Source organism: Aulonocara stuartgranti (genome assembly GCF_965226115.1).
Source record: "Aulonocara stuartgranti genome assembly, chromosome: 20".
In the NCBI taxonomy this organism is placed as follows: domain Eukaryota; kingdom Metazoa; phylum Chordata; class Actinopteri; order Cichliformes; family Cichlidae; genus Aulonocara; species Aulonocara stuartgranti.
In genome coordinates, this window is record NC_138956.1 from 5159915 (window position 1) to 5181060 (window position 21146).

At 42.2% G+C, this 21146-nt stretch overlaps 1 protein-coding gene across 18 annotated transcripts in view; it reads left to right on the top strand.

The window, feature by feature from the left end:
- The first annotated feature begins 1932 nt into the window (after positions 1-1932).
- The window catches only part of kif1b (kinesin family member 1B), a 67244-nt gene continuing 48030 nt past the window's right edge, over positions 1933-21146 (top strand). For 6 of the 18 annotated variants that reach the window (XM_082519478.1, XM_082519481.1, XM_082519468.1 and 3 more), the window contains exons 1-2: positions 1936-2258; positions 3436-3591. In XM_082519478.1, the coding sequence (XP_082375604.1) occupies positions 3486-3591 (106 nt within the window). In that variant the 5' untranslated portion in view covers positions 1936-2258; positions 3436-3485. Of the gene's footprint in view, positions 2259-3435; positions 3592-21146 lie in introns of all 18 variants that reach the window. The other 12 variants (XM_082519485.1, XM_082519469.1, XM_082519470.1 and 9 more) reach the window with 6 other exon arrangements.

The window sequence follows — 21146 nt, forward strand, 5'->3', positions numbered from 1 at the left end:
TCTCATGAGTTTGTGTATATATATATATACATATATATATAAAAAATATATATATCAAAGTATATACATTAATTTAACAATAGTGCATTATAACGCTGCAGAAACCATTACCAACAGGTTTACCTGCGAGGTGCATACAGTCTCTTCATTGATCACCTTCCTTTATGGTTCTCATTTTGTTTGGTATTACTGAGTCTAGTTGGGTTCTGATAAAACTGTTAGCCTCAAGTTTTCTTTATCAAGACTTGTGACGGTAATGAGTTTGAGTCCACGTAATGTTTAATGGTATCCCAGAGATAACTTATGCACAGTTTGTGCTTGTAGAAGAGGTTCAGGATTGGGAATACCCTAAACTAATCCTCAGTGTCAGCTTTTGTTTTGAGTAAAGTAGGAAGATGAGCTGTGGCTCACAATGATAAAGTGTGCCCAAATTTTCCTTCTCGGTCACGTTTTCCCCGCTGACTTTGATAGATTGAATTTACGTGTGTGTGTGTGTGTGTGTGTGTGTGTGTGTGTGTGTGTGTGTGTGTGTGTGTGTGTGTGTGCACGGCCTTAAGTCAAGAACCTCCTGAGCGCCACGTGGACATGTAATCCCCATTTTAGGTCTAGTGGAAGGACCGTGAGAATGTAGCATGATCACCTGAAGCACCATCCTAGGAGCACACCATTAAGTCATCTCACCTTAAAATGGTCTCTTTTAAATAGCACTGTACCTAACTTGACCTTGCTGACCTTAACTGTACAGGAAATTATTTCCTTTAACCACATACCTGTTTTGGAAGCTAGGATTTTGAACTCGAATAAATGATGATGCACATTATTTCACAACTGGTCACCATTTTTTTTCCCCCTTCAGACTGATGTCTTAGTGGCTTTGTTTAGTATCTTTTTTTTTAAATTTAAGTTTAGTGTAAGTAAAGAAAACAAAGACGCCCATGACAAGATACAAAATAACAGATCAGTTGCATTTTATTTATACAGTGCCAAATTAAAACTGTTGCCTCAAGAAGCTTTATATTATAAAGTGAAGACCAGGAGGAGGCAGGACAAACGACACATTGAAACAGAGAGAGAAAAACAACTATATAAATAGCAAAAAAAAAAAAGCTGGATGTGGCAAATATAATGCAAACCTGTTTTCATTTTGTGTCAGCAAAGGTAACTTCCAGTTCTAGGGAACATAAAAGTTGCAATCTTTTTTTGGAATGTGAATAGGTTAGTCATTGTTCTCAATTAAACTTGGCAACAGTCCAGTATTTACTGGCAAGGACACCTGTTAAACTTTTAACTCCGAGTTCATTCCAAAAAGAAACCGCAACTGCAAAAATATCACAGGAAAGTGAATTGCTTTGAATCAAACCTGCCTCTTAATGGTTCTTGCCAGAGGTTCCCTCCTGTTAAAAGGAAGTTTTTCCTTCCCCTTGTCTCCATGTGCTTGCTCAAAGGGGTTGTCTGATTGTTGAGGTTTATTCTGTATTATTGTATGGTCTTTACAATAAAAAAAAAGCGCCTTGAGGCAACTGCCGTAGTCATTTGGCGCTAAATGAGTAAAATTTAATTGAACTGGTTATATTCAAACACAGCAGGAAATGTATTTGCTCATTTTATTTTGTTTTATGGTCAGTGACATCTCTTGTGCCTGCTTTAAGGCAATATTATAATTATAATAATTATATTAGCAAAAATATAAATAATTTGGTTTATAAATTCGTGATGCACGGAAAAGTTACGTCGCTAGGCGGCGATCTTTGCGGTAACCCACGGTGCTGCGGGTAGCAGTAATGAGAAATCCTGCAGTGTGGCGTCACGGGCGAAAAAAAGGGAGCGACACCCCACCTATTCCCTCCCCCTTCGCGACCCCGAGTCACGCCATAGGCTCTTCGCCGCATTAGTCGCCGCTCTCTGTTTGCTCATTGGCCCGCCAGCCTGTCCGTGAGCGCGCTGAGAGGGAGTTGACGTAATCTCTTCGGTAAATCGAGACAATCTACCAATTCTTCTTCTCGCTAGTGTGCAGATAGGCGTCCGCCGTTCATCTGTAAGGGAGACTAAAGTAGTCAACGAAGTGGCCGTTTCCAAATACAAATCCTTCCACCGGAGGATACCGCTATAATGGGTGTTTTTCACGGAAATGGACTTTATAGCAGTTTCCTTGCGCACAGATTCTGATAGAAACAACACATTTTGACGCCTGCTAGCTAGCGTTAGTTCTCGCCACTGTCCGGTGGTTTTGGTTTTGTCTTTTGCAAGAGTCTCCAAGCGTAAGTATATATTTTTAAAAATAATATATTTATATTTTGGGGGACTGTTGTGCACTGGGTTGTTATTACAGTTTAGTTTCAACGATGGATAGGGAGCAGTTGTCTGTGTCAACTAATACATGTCCGATGGTCAGTGGACCTCTACGTGGCCATGGTTGCGATAACACAAAAGAATTAAACATATATATGTACTTAATTGTTACAGTATATAGAATAATTTGTTTATAGGTTTACTTGATTATAGTTGGATAGCTGTTTCCGTTAGACTGTAGGTCGTAAATATTGAAGTCGGAGCCAATAACATTTAACGGGTTAAAGCTAGCTTAAAATAGAAAATATAATTGCTACTGTTGAAAGCTTCGCCTCTGGTAGGATTTAACGTCAAAACGCCTTTAACCCTGCCGGATAGGGTAAATGTGAACAATGTATCCAGTCTGGGCTGCTAAAATAAGCATGCAACTCCTCCCTTGCACTATTCCCCAACATGCAGCGGCGGAGGATTAGCCTACTTCCTAATATCAGCGAATGTGATTTTTTTAAAAGGGGGAAATTTAAGCTCTTCGTCTGCACAAAACGAACAGTGTCAGATGCAACAGACAGGCCCTCGGTTAGCTGTCCCGCTGTAGCTCTCGCCAAATAGGGGAGATAGGATTTCATGGGCGTATGCTTCGGCAAGTATGGCTGACTGCAAGTACATGGAAAAACATAGGATATTTAGGCTGTGTAGTCACCGGGTGCGGACTGTAAAAACGATGGAAAGTTGTGTGGTATTTTAACGCCACGTTATTTTATCCATGCAACAATCGTGATTTGTGATCTTCGTATTTTGTTTTCGGCTAAAGCGCATTTCACGTAAACGGTGGGTTTATGATATAAATATAAAGGCTTACATCCTCTGTTTGATTTGCTAAATGTATGATCGGCTGCTGTTTACAAAATATTAAAGGCTTCATCGGGTTTGGTCGGCCATATTTGTTGTAGGCTGTTATGACTGAAAATTGGGAGGGGGTGGACTTTCATTGTGTTTGATTTACATTTAGTGAAAACAGGCTCTGCTCCTTTTCACTATAGCACTTTTGTTTTATTTTTAAAGAAGGAAGCAAACATTGTCTGGCTTACCTGCATCACTTATTGTTTTAACTGATGAGATGCACACTTGTTTTTCTGTTTCCTTTAGGAGGGATACACACAAGGGATCTTACAGGGAGACTGACTTAAACTGCAAACATGTCTGGGGCTTCTGTGAAAGTCGCTGTTCGAGTTCGACCCTTCAACTCGAGGGAGATCAGCAAGGAGTCAAAATGTATCATTCAGATGCAAGGCAACACTACAAGTAAGTGGCCTACTGGCATGCATGCAAGACCACCAACACAAACTGGAGGGAAAAAAAGCATCTTGATTTTATGCAGGTCCAGTCTGCAGGAACACTTCAGTGTACCATGCATGCTCCTGCATGTTCTTCCTTTAGGCGTCTTAGCAGAGAACAGTAGAATGAGCAAACTGAATAGTGGACGGTTGGGGACGAGCAGCCTGAAAGAGAATAAAAGGCTTACAGAGTGAAATTCCTCCTCCTCTGGAGGGGTGTGCATGCCAGAGGAGATTCTGTGTGAGAAACGCTTAGTTGGTTCACGCTGGGAGACCCAGGGGTCGTCCCACAGCGTGGCCTGCCAGCACCCCCAGTTCAGCTAGGGTTTATCACACGGCCACTGTTTTTCTTTAATGGATGTGTGTGCTGCTTTATAGTTTATGGTTGCCTTATCTCTTGAGTGTACACAAACAATTTGTGAACAGGTTGTTGGATGCATATAAAACACGATTGGCAGTTAATTATTTACAAGATTTGCATCCCTATTTGAACCACAGTGATTGAGATAGAGATCCAATGTGTATATGTGTCGTTCTGGCTGCTGTTACAACCAAATTTCCGCTTGTGGGACAATTAAAGGATTATTCTATTCTATTCTATTCAAAGTCTGACAGGTTAAGTAAAAATATACATATTTATAACTTTTCTCATGTTGCACTAATCCGTGATTGAGGCATAGGGAAGGATGTTAAGACCATCTAAGATTTATTATGTGATAGTGCCCTTATTTACTGTAAAGCATGCTTGTCGACAGTGTTATATGATAAGCAATAGCAGAGCAAGAAGAGAAAACCTGAACGTGGTTTGCAGTCATGTGATTCAACCTGCTTACTTGTGAGTCATCCGTTACTGTGAAGCACTAGCTGCCTCCTTACTCATGACTCTGTCGTGTGTGCTTCATTCCAGCTGAGCACAAGCTCCACGACGTTAGCGTGGAGGCATTTATTAACCCGCAGTAACGAGACAGCATGTGGAAACAGAAACATGCTCTACCAGCAGGCTCTCGAGTTTTGTCTGTCAGTCTTATATCACCCTCATTAGACTAAGCTTATATGAATCTTCCATAAGATCAAGTGTCCCTACCAGTTATGGCTCACTTGTCCTTTATCTCTCACACTCTACCAAAAAGAAGCTTTGTGTCAAATCCCTAGTAGTTTTACTCTATATCCTTGGGTTTTCATTATGCCAATGTCACCCGAAGGAGCTGGAGGGTGACTCGTGGTTTGTAGCAGAGCTGCAGTGGAATATGCAGCGTTTTGTAGGGGGGTTAGTCAGTGAGTGTGTGTGTGTGAGCGAGCGAGGGAGAGGAGTAGGCTGCGGTACTGCCTACTCTGCCTCCTTTCACATGGGCAGATTGCAGAGCAGAAAGGGAGGCTGGCAGGCGGCCATACTCTCCCTTCGTCAGGACTTCATTGCAGATGGTATGCTGAGAATGAGCTGTCTTATTTGGATGCCGAGAGGCCGAATCTTACCTGATGGCTCAGACACGCACAGGATCATACTGAGACTTTTTTTGTTGTGGTCGTTGTATTCCCCCAGACTTTCTAAAAGCCATTGTGCATTTTTACTCTAACAAAATGAAATAGACACAGCATTGCCATTTGAACAGTATTTTAATAATCAAGATTTTTATGGTATGTTTTTAACAAGATAAATAGATACAATTAGTCACATGAGTGTTACATTTACCAAGGAGTTTTTATTTGTCATCCTAGTGTTTTCTTTCTAAGTGATATGTTCAGCATCCATCTGTGTAAATGTCAAATTTTGCATCATTGAAAAACAAAAATCTAAACATGACTCATCCCAAGTTTACCCAAGTTGTTTGACACCCAAACAGCTTTGGGTATCAAAAACCCAACAACGTAGCCTTTCCAGAAGGCGTGGAAGGTGGCTACGAAACAGTTGGTGTCTGACGTGGTGAAACAACAGCATCTAGAGAAACTTCTAAAATCCATGCTACTGGAAATTCCCTTAAAAAAAATCTCTGGTCAGTATGTTATGTTTTTGCCTGTGTAGGATAAGCTGTGATGTAGCACTAGCCAGTCAGTGTGTGCGCGCAGTATGGGTGTACTTCTAATGTTTTCACTGGTCTTTGCTTGCATTTAAATTGGGCTGAAGGCTGCCTGATGGAAATGGGATGTTGCGTGGTCAGCTTGTATGTGTTTGGCAGATGTGTGCGTTATGCCATGACACTCCCCTTATTGTTGTGACTGGCTCAAGGGCATATGTGCCCGCCTGTGTGCATGTGTCAACAGTACAGAGAAAGATGGCGGTAGGGGGCAAGAACTCGGTCTCTTTCTCGCTCTTTCCCCTTTTCACCATGCAGAGAGGGTTGTCAAGGATAGGATGAGAGCAAAGGAGCAGCAAATTGATTATCCAGTGTGCAGGAAATGTGTCCAAGGCCTCTGCAGGGAGACAGAAACAAAGCAAAGGCCTCATTCAGGAGACGCTCTCAGACATACCAGAGCTAATGTAATTATAAAACAGTGACGCGATGGCCCGCTAATTTTGTGTTGGTACTCCAAATTAGAGATGGACCGATCCGATATTACGTATCGGTATCGGTCCGATACTGACCTAAATTACTGGATCGGATATCGGAGAAAAATAAAAAATGTAATCCGATCCATTAAATATCACGAAAGCACCTCACAAAACTTGCAACACACCGTAACTCACCTCAGAACGTTAGCACGTCGGAGCAGTATGCATCACGTGATAGAGCGGCTGTGGCATGCCGACCTGTCAGTGGTCTGGATAGCATTTGGAGCTTTGCTAGCAACCCGGCATTTCATCTCCGACAAAGTTATCCCAAGAGAAGTAAAGCAAGTGTGTAAGTCCATCTCTGAATGTTTGTAAAGCATTCCTGCATTAAGCTTAACAAGCGATATATGGAGCGACTGCCTCTTCTTGCTGCTACTTCAATCATGAAACTGCTTAACGATCAGCTGATCGGCTTTTCTGTCGCGAGTCCGTGTCTCTAGTTTGCTTTTGGCCCACTTTGCACCAGAAAGAGTAAACCAGCGGCTGAACAACAGCAGCACGTTTAAGCTTGATCAGCTGTTGTTAGAATTTATTTAATATTACTTTCTACTCGAGGATCTTTTTCTACGTAGCTGACGGCTGGTAACTGTGCAGGGGTGGATCTAGCAAAGTTTAGCCAGGGGGGCCGATAGGGCATTAACAGGGAAAAGGGGGCACAAAGACATACTTTTCTTTCTTATTCTCATTTAAAATGTCTAGCTTTTAATAAATAATTATCTTACACCCAAAGTTTTAATTTGATGTAAAATGAATAGAAGTCAATTACTGTATATAGTAACTATTAAGTCTAATATATATACCCTAGTAAGCTATAGTACTTTTTCCTTTGGGAAGGTACCATCTGTGCAGTCTGCAATTTTGTTGAAGAAAGATGTTGAATCTATTTAATATTTCTTGAAAAATAATTGATTTCTGTGCATTTTTTTTCACACTGCATCAAATTAAGGTTGGTTACATCGATTAAGCATCATGAGGTGGAGCGTGAGGGGTGGTTCCCTATTTTTTATTTATTTATTTTTGTTGTTGCTGGGAGTTGGAACCCTATTAGTTAGGTTGCTTAATATTTATGCTAAGTACTCTTTAAAATACCAGAATAGGGAGGATGGTGCAGGTTTAAGTTTATTAGATTGATCAGTATTGCTGTACTATGAAATTTTTTTTTTTGCATACAGGTATAACAGAATAGCTTTAGTGTAGTTGTTGTTTTAAACTTGAGTATGAACTTACACAAAATGCAGCAAGATATTTAAAAAAACAGTTTTGTTTATTAAAAAACACTATATCGGATTCATATCGGTATCGGCAGTTATCCAAATTTATGATATCGGTATCGGTATCGGACATAAAAAAAGTGGTATCGTGCCATCTCTACTCCAAATGTTGAATAACTCCAGTACACCCAAACTCCGCCTTAATCTGGGGCCTGATGTGTTCTTCACTTCAGTTTCCATCTTGTTATGCAACTCATGTGTTATGTGCCCCTTGAGCCAGGGAGGAGCCACTCACGATGTATAGCCAGAGATGATCAATAGAGCTTACAAAGCACACAGAGATGTTATGATGAAGCATTTTGTCAACTGATTGCAAACCTGCAGTCTAGTCTAGTCGCTGTCTGGTGTTCAAAATAGTGTTTCTAATGCTTTATCAGTAGTCTACACTAGCCACATTTTCAAGAACGGGATGTTAGATGATATTATCACTTAAGCTAAGAGTAAACAAAATGACCAATTGAAAGCACAAACAGAAGGTCACCACATCAATTAAACCTTCACCTTTCAGATACAATTCACCCAAGTGTGCTCTCACTATGAGGTAAGTGGATGCTGACCTTACCCTGCAGGGAAGAACGAGCTCAGCTCCAGTGTCAGTTACACATAAGAGGAGGCTCTCATCACAGCAGAAATAACAATGAACCATTTTCACATCAATGAAATGCAGTTATTGGTGGGACATGCAGCAAGGAAGGTGGGTTTGGATGTGGGGCAGTCATACTTTCGCTGAACCCTGTGCAGACAGGGCTGATTGACCCGATTAAGACCAGTAATCCTTTGGCTTGCCTCAGATCACCACGCCCAGAAGCCGTAATCCTTGTGACCCTTGCAGGTGTATACATACCGACATGCACCTGCTCTAGGGTGTTACATTCCTCATCACTCAGATAGTTCTAGAGCCAAACATTCACAAATGTACAGAGCAAACTTTTACATTCAAACATGACCTCCTAATAAGGAGGAAGGACAGGCAGCCTGTGTTTACTGTGTCACGGGACTGTCAGCTGAGAGGCACAAATGCATGTCATGCAGCTCATCCAGTTTTTAGCTGAACTACTGGTAGCAGGTGTCTTACAGAAAGTCACACAGTTAGTGTATCGACGAGCGTGTTAAACTAGCTGTTGAAGCTGGGGAGACTGTGTGCTAATATTGTTATTGTTACGTCTTAACTCACATTTAACATTGCACCTGGTATTTTTGAACAGCGTACAAGCGCTCTGTTCTTGGGATGGGTATCGTTTAGGTTTTATCCGATATCAGTACCAAACCGGTACTTTTGAAATGGTGCCGGTGCTTAAACGGTGCTCGAACCGGTTCTCGAACCGGTGCTTAAAGAATGGAGAACACAAAATTGGTCCAAAAACCTCTCATGTTCAGCTGTTTTTTGTTTTTTGTAAAAAGATAACAATGTTAGCCTTTTCTGCAGCTATAGGGGATTTATGGTATCACTCTTGGCTGGAAGCAGTGCTTAAACAATGGAAAAAAACCACAAACTTTGTCCCAAAACCTCTCATGTTTAACATTTTTCCACTTTTTCTTTGGTCATTTTAGCCTTTTTGGCCAGGGTGACGGGAGTATCTGCCATCAAACAAGAGGACAGCCGCATGTAACTACGACGGTGTTTGCTAGTTCACCTTACATGCATTAATGTAATAACGCGGTTAGCGTACTCAACGTAAATTACACACAAACAACATTAAGCTACTCACGCAGAGAAGAACGGCTGCTGCTGCATCATCATCCGTCATCATTTCTGCTACACTGGCAGGGCTAGGGGCCAGGACTCTACTCTTCGGGTTTTTGGGGGATGTTGCTAACTCCGGGTCCGATAACAGGCACCACACCCGCAGTAGATGTGCACGGTGGGAGGTCTCGCAGCAAGCTATCAAATACGGCGCATTTCTCGGCTTTTAACAAAATGCTATACGTCGTCAGATTCGAGGTGTTACCTCCTTTGCACAGTATCACCTTAAAGCACTTGTTGCAGGCTGCTGAGTTTGCATCTTTTGCTGTGAAGTACAGGCAGACTTTGACCGCCTCGCCTTGGGCATTTTTAATCTGTTGCTCTGCTCTAAAAGAACCTACGTACCTGGGCCCGCCTACTATCCTTGGAAACGTAAAATGATTGGCTAGAATATAAAGTGTATGACATCTCAGGAAAAAAAAGCACCGAAATAAAGCACCGAAATGTGCGCTGCTTTTCGGTCTGGTTACTACCGTTTATGTCAGAACCGGTACCCATCCCTGCTCTGCTCACCCTTACCTGTCCATAAACATATTTAAATTTGTAAGCAAGACACCGACTTTTCATGGAGCATTATTGCTAAGTGCACACTATCTGCCTAGCTAGTGTGTGTAAATAATCGTACTAATACTTGTATAACATCTTTCTAGACAGAGTATTCCAAGTACTTTTTTTTTTTTTTAACAAAAAGCAACATGTACCTAGGGCTGGGCGATATGGCCTAAAATCAATATCACGATAAATTGAGCAGTTAACCTCGATAACGATAAATGGACGATAACCACCCCAAGTGCCAAAAAAAACTAACTTTTTTTTTTTTTTTTCCATTTGATGGGGCTGTGGCAGGCAGCATCGTTCCTCCAGTTATTTTGATAATATTATTCCCCCTAGACCTATTCATTGCAATTATATTATTACCACTTTAAAGGACTGTAAAATGTCACTGAAAATAAATGAAGGCAATAGTAGTAAGTACTTTTAGTGGTTAAGATTTATTAACTGAACAAAATAAAAAGTGTAGGATACAATATGTAACCATGCTCTCTAAAAAATGTGTATCCCTTGTAAACAAAATAGTTTAATAATAAATATGTTTCACATTGGCTATTCACACCCTCACCGTCGTGAGGGTGTCACCGCAGTTTGCCACACTGCGCACGCGCAAACACAAATGTCAGCGAAAAAGACGGCGTAGCACGGCAGTGCAGCGTGTGATCTGGACACAAGCGATGGAGGGAACTTGTAGAACTTTGGAAAGCTCATCCGAGCCTTTTCGATGTGGCCTCACAAAATGATCACGACCACAACATCCGTGAAAATAGTTGGATCTACACTGCTGCTCAATCACAGCTGCCTGATCAATGTTTTTCATTAGCAATTTAGCAAAGTTGATGGTGGTGGTGTGCGTGTCTGTGTGAGTGAAAGACAGAGAGGGAGAGCGAGCGACAGAATTTCTGTTATAACCTTCGCTTTATGTACGCACAGTGTGAGCACTCAGGTCGCATCAGAGCATCGGGGCGTATAGTGTGAGACCCTGCATCGTGACCTATGAACTTCTAACCCCTGCGAGTCAATCGTACAGTTTGAGCAGGAGCTGAATCGCGCGACTGAAAAAAATCGCACAGTGTCTGCCCAACAGGTAGTAGAGTCACGTGACTCCACCCCGTCAAGTCTGTAACGTAGCACAGCGTCTTAAAGGGACATGAACATCGCCAACCTGCACATGCCTTTTTCTTTTTTTTTTTAAAATACCGAATTTACCGACATGGGCAAAATGACGTCGATGAGAGTCATAAATTTCGGTAACGATAAATTTTTGATATATCGCCCAGCCCTACATGTACCCATTCAGATAACCACTCATGCAGCGCTTTATTCTGTGCCTTTTAAGCACTTTCTATCATATGCACACTGACTCTGATGGATCCATTCAGGCATTCAGGATTCACCATCTTGCTTGAAGCTTCTTTGACATATGAAATGTACCAAGCCATAAACCCTAGACCAAGGTACATGCCAAACTTATAAACAGGAAATAGAAACCCTGTAAGGGTCTGATGAGCTGTGCCTCATGAAACCACTGTCATATGTTCTGTGGTTGTCTTCTGTAGTAGTCAAAGCAATAGCAATACTAAAACATCTGCAGTGAATGAATAAAAGCTTCTCTTTTTCTGTATTCTTTGCTTTTTTTAAAATGCATATGAGGGAAACCCACCATATGCCTTTTATAATATTTTGTTATAATATTTTGCCTTGTGGTTCTTCATGACGCTCTGTTTGGGGTCAGCTTTGCAAATTGTTGTTAAATGCTGATGTTCTGGCAGTTATTGAAACCGACTGGTGGACATATGTTTGGGACGTTTGAATAGACACGGTCACTTTGTAATAGCATGTAGGCTGCTGAATGCTGACCTAGTTACAACAATACTAACCATAGGTTTTAATCAGACATTCTCAGGTACTGGAATCGTCTCTGATTCTCAGATTCTTTTGATAAGCTTCTCTTCATGTGTCACATGTTTGGCAAATGGCACCATTCTTATTTAAGATGAGAAACAAAGCATTGCACAGAGCCCCGATGGCCTTACCCATTAACACTGAATTATGTTTCGTTAATAAGAAATGAATAAGAACCCACAACAGTGCATTGCACATGAGGGTGAAGCTGCCATATTCTAGATGTGGCTGAGGTCAGAAGGGAAAGTGTTAAACTCAAAGTGGTTACAGCTTTGTAACTGACCAAGTTTCTTGTGGTTTTCACTTCAGTTTTTGTTTGCTTTTTGGCAGCTAGGTTTTATTTTGTTTCCAGTGTTCCTCCTTTTAAACATTTTACTTTAGTCAACATCAATTTACTTACTCAGTAATCTACATAATTATGCACACTCATTTGCTCAAACTGCAAACAGTTTTTCATGTTTAGCATGTTGTTTGGGCCATAGTCTGTGGAAAATGGGATCCTGATGTCAACTGAAGTGAGTGACACAAGGCATTGTGGGATTTCTTGGTACAGAAACTATGGAAGGAGTCTGAGCAGTAATTTCTCAGACTTAGAAAAACTGTGGACGCAGCGACGCTTGCTGTGGTCGAGCTAGACTAATGAAATATCTTAATAACATGCAGGGCTGTAATGTACTGTGTATTATAAGCCGTGGACTGTCATTAACAGAAGCTACAGCCAAACAGAGAAGAGACATCTGCTGTTATATATCAGCGTCCTAGCAGATGGATAGAAACACCTCATTAATTGATGCACTCCATCTATTGAGCTAACGCAGCCTGAGATCTGGGTAGAGTTAGCTACTCGTCATCATGGTTAAAGATTAAGCCATGGCAGATTTTACTTTTCTCTCCAGAATTTTAGTTCAATAACTGGATTTTTAAAATGGTCTTCTTTGGGTCTCGGGGAGATTTCTCTAAGCCTAAACAATTATTAACCCAGAGTATAACAGATGTCTGCTTTAGAAGGCAGAGAGGCTCTCACTGAGATCACCCAACCATTCTCCATGTTGACACAGATCAGGCCAGTTGCTTTCCATTTCCATTGTTGATTATTTATTTGCTTTTTGTTTTTCTGTTTTGTCATATCTTTGTGTTTTAATTGCTACATGAAAACAAAGACACCACAAACCTCTTTTTTGCAAACACTTGCAGCAAATGTCATAGTTGGATGACGTGATCCTCGGTTGTAACTTGAGGGCTTGAGGATCAGCTCCAGATGTCTTTAAGCGTAGGTATTACCAGTGCCATAAAGCAGTACATCTGGAAAAGCAGCATACCTCCTGATCTCACGAGGTTTATTTTTCTCACATAGCACACTAGCTAGAAATTTGCCATACTCATCTTATGGTTACGTTTTTTTCCATGCATCCCATTGGTTAAATTCTATCTACCTCATTGTTTTTAGCTTTTCAGCCTGCGACAGAGATCAGAAAATCTGAGTGAGCCTTTTGCAGAAAAAAGTGGGATATTAGAGGAGCTGACTGGTGGGGGGGGAGGGGGTGTGCAAACGCAGCCGCAGCAGAGAGACAGTGAAAGTCGTGCATGAGCACACTTCACGTGTAGGACAGCGTGAGGCAGCATCACATAGCAATACATCGTGAGGTTTTGGTCATAATTATGATTGAGGCTGACCGTGCATGTTTGTAGCTTAGCTACCAGTGAAGGGAGACAGTGCCATTATTTTTTTTTTTTTTTTTACATCCGTTAGTCATAATTGGAAGCCTGTGTTTGCATTTTCACTTCATTATTTAAAATACAAAATGCGAACAGAAATTAGTAGAAATTGAGAGATCTCTGTATTTAGGCTGGTTCAGTTGTTTCTAACTCTCCTTGTTTTTCTTAGCACTGAAAATGTTTCTTTATCACTCTGCTTGTCTCCCTCATGTTATTGCATGATGGCTAAGAAGAATGCAAACATTAAACGTCTGCACAGGATAATCAGCACATGCAGGGTTCAGAGTATAGGATGATGCTTTTGTGCTTTCATTTGATTACCTGCACACCACATAACCAGCAGGTATTTCTTTAAATGTCTTTGCGTTCCCAACAGCCTGCATCCAACACCATTCATCTCTGACTGGCAGCAAAAAAAAAAAGCCAAGATAATGGCATGTTTGTTATCATGTTCCGTCAGTTCTTGGCTTGCTCCTCTTCCCTGCTCTTTGGTTCGGTGCTTAAGTTGACTGAAATGGTCAGACTTTCCCACATTCAAGAAAGTGAATGTGTTTTTAAGTTTTTTGCCCTCACCGACACGGCTCTCTTTCCAGACTGTGTTGTTTGGTTTCCTCCCACAGTCTGGGGCTGAATTCAGAGGCAGCCCAGGGAGCTTTGCAGTCTGAGCACGAGTAGCTTGTTGGTGGGCATCATGCTCCCTGTGTATTATTCATGCGTCCAGAGTGGAGGGTTTGGCAGTGTAATATTTTTGAAACCTTAATTAATCAGGCGGGACAGCTGACCCATGACTAGGTCAGGTACTGGATTCCTTTGCTGGGAAGCTAATGAAGATCATTGGAGTGTACACCCACTCATGGATGCATATGCATGCAGCACACAGACTTTCACACATCACTTTTGTTCTCTGCAGAGAAACTGTTCTGTGAAAGGTTCACTCATCTAATGTTAACATGATGCATCAATCTCTGCTTAACCCTAATGTTTGGTTTTTTGAAAGATGTACACCAAAGGAAAAGAAATGTGAGGTTTTCACCGATCCATGCGCCTGCTCCGTGTTCATGATGTCACAATGCGTACAGAAAGCCAGGGAACATTTAAAGTAAGACTTGTGTTGCAGAGTAGAGGCTAGTTAAGAAAATCCAGGTCACTGCTCTGTAAAATAGGAGCTTGTTGTGAGCAGTGCTGTCTTCCCCGTGTCTGCACAGCTCGGTCTCCACCGTTGTTCCCACTGTTTTTGGGCCATATGATAATCTGAGCACTGAAGAGATGCTCTGAGGATTTCTGCACTGAATTTTTTCTTTTTCCTTCTGTCTTTGATTTTTTTTTAATTTACTCCCCCTCCTTTTTAAGCACAAATTCAAATATGCAGATATCTGGAACTGGATTCAACGACCCTAAAAGTGAGGTGACCCCAAAACTGATATAAACATTGTCTACTGACATCAATAAATGTCATGTTGTGTGGCTCCACAAGCTGAATATTGGCTGCTTAAACCATTGCATCCCCACTGTTTTTAGACAGACTTCAGATGTTGTTCTATCATGATTTAAATATAAAAACAAGTAATGCTGCACTGCCGATCCATTCATTTATACTTGTCAAAGAAACTTTCCTTCCTTCAGGATTTATTGTTTCTGACGGTAGGGCACTGCACTCATGTTAAAGTCATAGGTTACTGGAGTTGAATCAGCCCCTCTCTCCCTTTTTTTGCTCTTCTTGTCATTTTTATGACTTTTTCAGCTGTAATTTCATGTTTTATACCATCATCTGTGTGTAAATGTTATTAATTAATCACTGCTCTAACTCGCAATGTTGATCACCTCAGTTGAGTTGACATTAAAATCTTGTTCTGTAGTGTGCAACCAAATTTTCTAAAAATTTAAACTTTAGAGGAACTGCTTTCTCTGTAAATATTTTCAGTTCCTCTTTTTTTAGTTGAGCACGTGCAGCTCCACGGGCTTATTGTGCCAAGATTAATGCAGGAAATATTCAGTGCTCTAAAAGTAAGTGCTATTTTTAAATTGGAATATACCAGACTCTTTGACCTTTTGAGGCAGCAGCTGCACCAAGGAGAATATAATTCTTGGAAAAGCAGTGCCTCTTGAAGCTGTGAAATTGGCTGAAAAAAGCTAATTTTTTCAGCCAATTTTTTCGCCAGTACGAGATTCCGGAATGGCACCACTTACCTCAACATCCAGCTGTGAAAGCTGCATCAACCTGAGCCAAAAAGTGATCGAGCTGGAACAAAGGATGTCCACGCTATACCAAATCCAGGGGGCTGAATGCGAACTTGACACGATCCTCCTTGGCAAAGCTCAAACCACCGCTACTAGCGCTGAGCTAGCCGACACAGTGCACCATCCAGCTGCTGTGTCCCAAGATCCCGCCAACAGTCAACACAGGCTCTCAACTTGCGTCGCTGGTGCTTCTGCCAAGGACGAGAACTCCTGGTTTCAGCTAGGGGCCAGACCCAAGGCTCTGGTCAGCTCCACTCCACTCCAACCAGCGCCAGCGCCATGGACCATGGTTGAGACGCGTGGTGGCTGCAGAGGGGGCAGGAGGATCCGTCTCTCGCACCCTCACCCCTCCGGTGCGGTAGTATTGGAGAATAAATTCAATGTCCTGGATCCTGTGGACTTTCCTCCTCTGACCGCTAGCCCTCGCCATCCCGCTGTGTCGCTGAGGTCTGGCCATCTCCACCACTACGCCCCCGGAGCCGCGGCGGGCAACCCGACGCTGTGGTGCAAACTCACCGCGGAGAGCTGTGCTTTACCCCGGCTCCTCGGAGAAGAGGACCCACGGCGCGGCTACCTGGGAGTCACTCACGCAGTCCGGCTGGCGCATCTCCATCTGAACACCCCCGGTGTCGCGGCGCGGGCGTCTCAGATGGCCAACAGCCCTCGGTGGCACCTCCTCTCTCCACACTGGTCCTCAGGGATTCCATCGTCAGGAACGTGCGGATGAGGGGGGCGCTCACGCTGTCGTTCCCGGGAGCCACTGTTGTTGACATAGTGGACAGAATTCCCAACATTCTGGCATCCCACCCACAGGTTAACCGGCTCATCATCCACATCGGCACCAATGACATCCCCAAACAGCAATCTGAGCTGCTGAAGTTGGACTTCCTCGAACTCTTCAGCCTCCTTGGTCAGTTGCAGGTGAGTGCTTTTATCTCTGGGCCCACCCCCACCTGTGGCAGAGGGATAGGCCGTTTCAGCCGGCTGCTCAGCCTTAACACCTGGCTTTCCTCTGCCTGTATCTCCCACGGTGTGGGTTTTATTAACAACTTTGATGCCTTCTGGGAGAGGAGGCATCTTTTTGGGGCAGACGGGCTCCACCTCAACGCCTGGGGACGCCGTTTGCTGTTCGCCAATTTGGCATTTGGCATACAGCACTCCCGCACATCGCCACTGTCTGCCACTGACTGATGTTCCCCTGGTCCCAGCTCCTATATTTGTTCCACTTTTAACAGTAATACACAAAACTCTGGACTAGGACCTTTCTCTCCCACAGTAAACACAATACCCGTCATAATCACAAACAGAGAGCAACAGAATTATCATAAATCCAGTAACTCCAAAAACATTAATAACCTCCGGCCTCTTCAAAAATATCAACATCCATTCAACTCTATTGTCAATAATCCACCAGTCTCAATCAGTATGGCACTTTTAAATGTACGCTCTCTGTCGAACAAGTCTTTTATTATTAATGATTTAATTTTAGATAATAAACTTGACTGTTTATTTTTAACTGAAACATGGCTGGGTTCGGATGCACCAGTTGTTCTCACTGAGGCCTCCCCACCAAATTTTAATTTCTCTTTTTCTATTAGAAGTGGTAAGAGAGGTGGTGGGACTGCATCTTTAGCCAACAACACACTCACCACCAAACAAATTTTATTTGATCATTTTACCACTTTTGAATTCCATGCTATTGTTTTCAGCAGTTTTATCTGTCACAATTTATAGACCACCTAAAGACAGCGCTGCTTTTATCAAGGAATTCTCAGAATTTTTAACAAACATGCATTCAAAATATAATCTGATAATTTTAACCGGTGATTTTAACCTGCACATAGATAATCCTTCTGACCCTGCAACAAAAGAATTCTTAAACATTCTTCACTGTTTGGATTTTATCCAGCACGTCACGCAGCCGACTCACAACAGAGGACACACTCTGGACCTGGTCATCACCCATGGGCTGTCCACCAGCGTGTCCTCTGTTGTTGACTTGGCTGTCTCTGACCACTACTGTGTGTTTTTTAACATCACCGGTTTTATTCAGCGGAAGACCTCGGTGCGAACTGTGAGGAGGCGCTATCTAACCTCTGAAGTGGCTGCAAATTTTACCAGGGTTTTAGTCAAATGCCCCCCTGTGATTTTACCTGCACCCTGCGATTTGATTTTTAGTTATTTTAACAACAAACTGAAGAAAAGCCTTGACTCCGTTGCTCCACTCACCACCAAAAAGATTAACGTAAAACATGCATCACCCTGGAGAAACGAAGAAGTCAAAAAACTCAAAAGAAATTGCAGGGCAGCAGAAAGGAGATGGAGGAAAAATAAAAATAATATCAACCATCAAATATTTTCCGAGCAACTTAAAATGTACAATAATACATTAAGGAATTCAAGAAATTCATACTTCGCCAAAATAATCAGTATTAACAAAAATAATCCCAAGGTCCTCTTTTCCACCATAGATCATTTATTTAACCCTGATTTTAACAGCTCCCAAAGAACCCCCACAGACTCGCTCTGTGAGCAGTTTGCAGACCACTTCAGGGGAAAGATCAGCGCCATCAGATCTGATATTTTATCTAATCGCGATATGATTGTAAACACATCTGAGGGCTCGATTGTACCTGAGGAGACACTGGACAGCTTTGTCCTGGTAAATGCTGAGAACCTTCAGAAAGTTTTCTCCACAGTGAGACCCACCACATGTCTTTTAGATCCAATCCCTTCTTCACTCTTTAAAACACTTTATGGATTTTTTGAGGCTGAGCTTTTATACATGATGAATTGCTCTCTTCAGTTGGGTGTCTTCCCTGCTGCCTTTAAAACGGCGGTGGTGAGGCCCCTTCTGAAGAAGAGCAATTTGGATTGTAATGATTTTAATAACTACAGACCTGTATCCAACTTACCATTTTTAAGTAAAATCTTAGAAAAACTTGTTTTTACTCAGATTAATGACTTTTTGAATGATAGACAGATCCTGGAGATATTCCAGTCTGGATTTAGGGTGAACCACAGCACAGAGACGGCTCTCCTAAAGGTTTTAAATGATCTTAGATGTAACTGGGACGCCCAAAAGCTCTCAGTCCTGGTGCTACTGGATCTAAGCGCAGCCTTTGATACAGTAGACCACGCTATTCTTTTAAACAGACTAAAACACATGGTGGGCCTCTCTGGTGCTGTACACAACTGGTTCACTTCCTATCTCTCTGACAGAACTTTTATGGTGAGTATGGATACATGCTCCTCTAAGATCCATAAAATGACATGTGGTGTGCCTCAAGGGTCGGTTCTAGGCCCTGTACTTTTTAATTTGTATATGTTGCCTCTCGGCAGTGTCATCAGGAGGCATGGAGTGAACTTCCACAGTTACGCTGATGACACGCAGCTGTACATCTCCGTGTCTCCTGATGACACCAGACCAATGGATGCCCTTTTTAACTGTATCTTGGATATAAGATCTTGGATGGCAGAAAACTTTTTACAGCTTAACCAGGACAAAACTGAAGTTTTAATTGTCGGTCCTGAGGCTCAGAGAGAGAAACTCTTGTCTAAATTAGAGGCATTTTCACTATGTCCTTCGCTACAAGTGAAAAACCTGGGTGTTATTTTTGACTCTGAGCTTGGTTTTATCCCACATGTTAAACATGTAACCAAAATTGGATTTTATCATCTAAAAAATATAGCCAGAGTCCGCCCTATTCTCTCTCGGGCCAACACGGAGATGCTGATGCATGCTTTTATTACCAGTCGCATTGATTACTGTAATGCCCTGCTCTCTGGTCTTCCTAAGAAGAATATTTCAACTTTACAACTCTTGCGAAACTCGGCAGCTCGTGTGCTGACGAAGACCAGAGGGCGGGCCCACATTACACCGGTTTTAGAATCGCTGCACTGGCTCCCCGTGTGTTTCAGGATCGATTTTAAAGTTCTTTTATTGGTTTTTAAATGTCTTAATGGTCTTGGGCCTTCTTATCTCTCAGATCTGCTTTTACCATACGAACCCTCGCGGACCCTGAGGTCCTCTGGTACTGGCCTTTTGATTGTCCCTAAAGTCAGGACACATACTCACGGAGAGGCAGCTTTTCAGTGGTATGGTCCTCGTCTGTGGAACAGCCTGCCGGAGGAGCTCAGGGCCGCAGAGAACGTACATGTTTTTAAGAACAGGCTCAAGACCCACCTTTTTAATTTAGCTTTTACTTAGCGTTTATTTATTTTTTATGCTTATTTATTCTGTCCTGTTATTCTATTATTAATTTAGGATTTACCTAATATTTCTTGATTTTATTCTTATTCATTTTTTAATCTTCTTACTCTATTTATATTTATATTTATATTGTATCCTGTTCTTATTTATTTTATCATTTTACCCTGTATACATCGTATTGCGTCATATCTCCAGTGTTTCCTCGGAGGGCGCTCTCTGCACCGGGGCTGTTATTGACCGTGGCTGCTGGGTCTCTGGGGTCCTCTCAGCCTGGTTGGGGGGCTCCTTTGCCTCCCTCCGGCTGTGTGCCCAGCCCGGAGGCTGCGGTCTGTGACCGGCTCCCGGTGCAGACGGCTCTCTGTTATAAATGTTTCCTCACTTGGCTCATGCGAGCCCAGCCCAATTTTTACTCTTTAAGTGTGCGCGTGTGTGTATGTGTGTGTGGGTGGGGGTGGGGGGATATATGTGTATTGAGAGTGTGGGGAGTGAGTTGGAGGGTGGGGTGGGCTGCTTTTAACTATGTAAAGCACTTTGTGCTGCATTTTTTCTGTATGAAAAGTGCTTTATAAATAAAGATTGATTGATTGAATTAAAGGTCCTGGAGTAGAGCAGGGCGATATGACCAAAAATATTTATCACGATATACAGTTGAAAATTTGCGATAACGATATAACTGTCGATATAATTGACAATCGACAAAATACTTTACAACTCCACAACTTTATTAGTGCAAAAAAAGTGCATTAAAGTTATATAACAATTTAGCAGTTCAAATGCAAATTCCTTGCTGACAGTTTAACCAAAATGCATTTCCAGAGGAAATTGGCCGACATATCCTGAGCATAACAATGTATAATATCCACAAAACTTAAAAAGAGGTTATACACACACACAATACGGTAATATTATGTTGAAGCACAGTACGTATCACTCCGCGAAGCTCCTGCCTACGATAGCCGTAATGCTCCGACAATCCATCAAGCGGTGCGGCTTCGTAGCTCAGCAAAGTCGTACTAAAACATTTGACAGATTTTCGAGCGCCGTGTACATAAAATCATTTCGAGGTCAGTAAACACAACCAGAATTAATACATAAGGCACACGGGATTATAAGGGGCACTTTTGATTTTCAGAAAAATCAAAGGATTGATGTTAAGTGTGCCATATTTTCCAAAAAACACGGTAATAACGGCGGCCCGCTAGCATGCTCTACCAAAAATAGTGGTTTGTTGTGTATCTGATGGACGAAAGCCAAACCAGTTCCACACCACTGAAGTTGCAGCATTTTTACAAACCAATTCTGGTTCATCTGTTTCAGTCAACGATCCGCTTTCGCC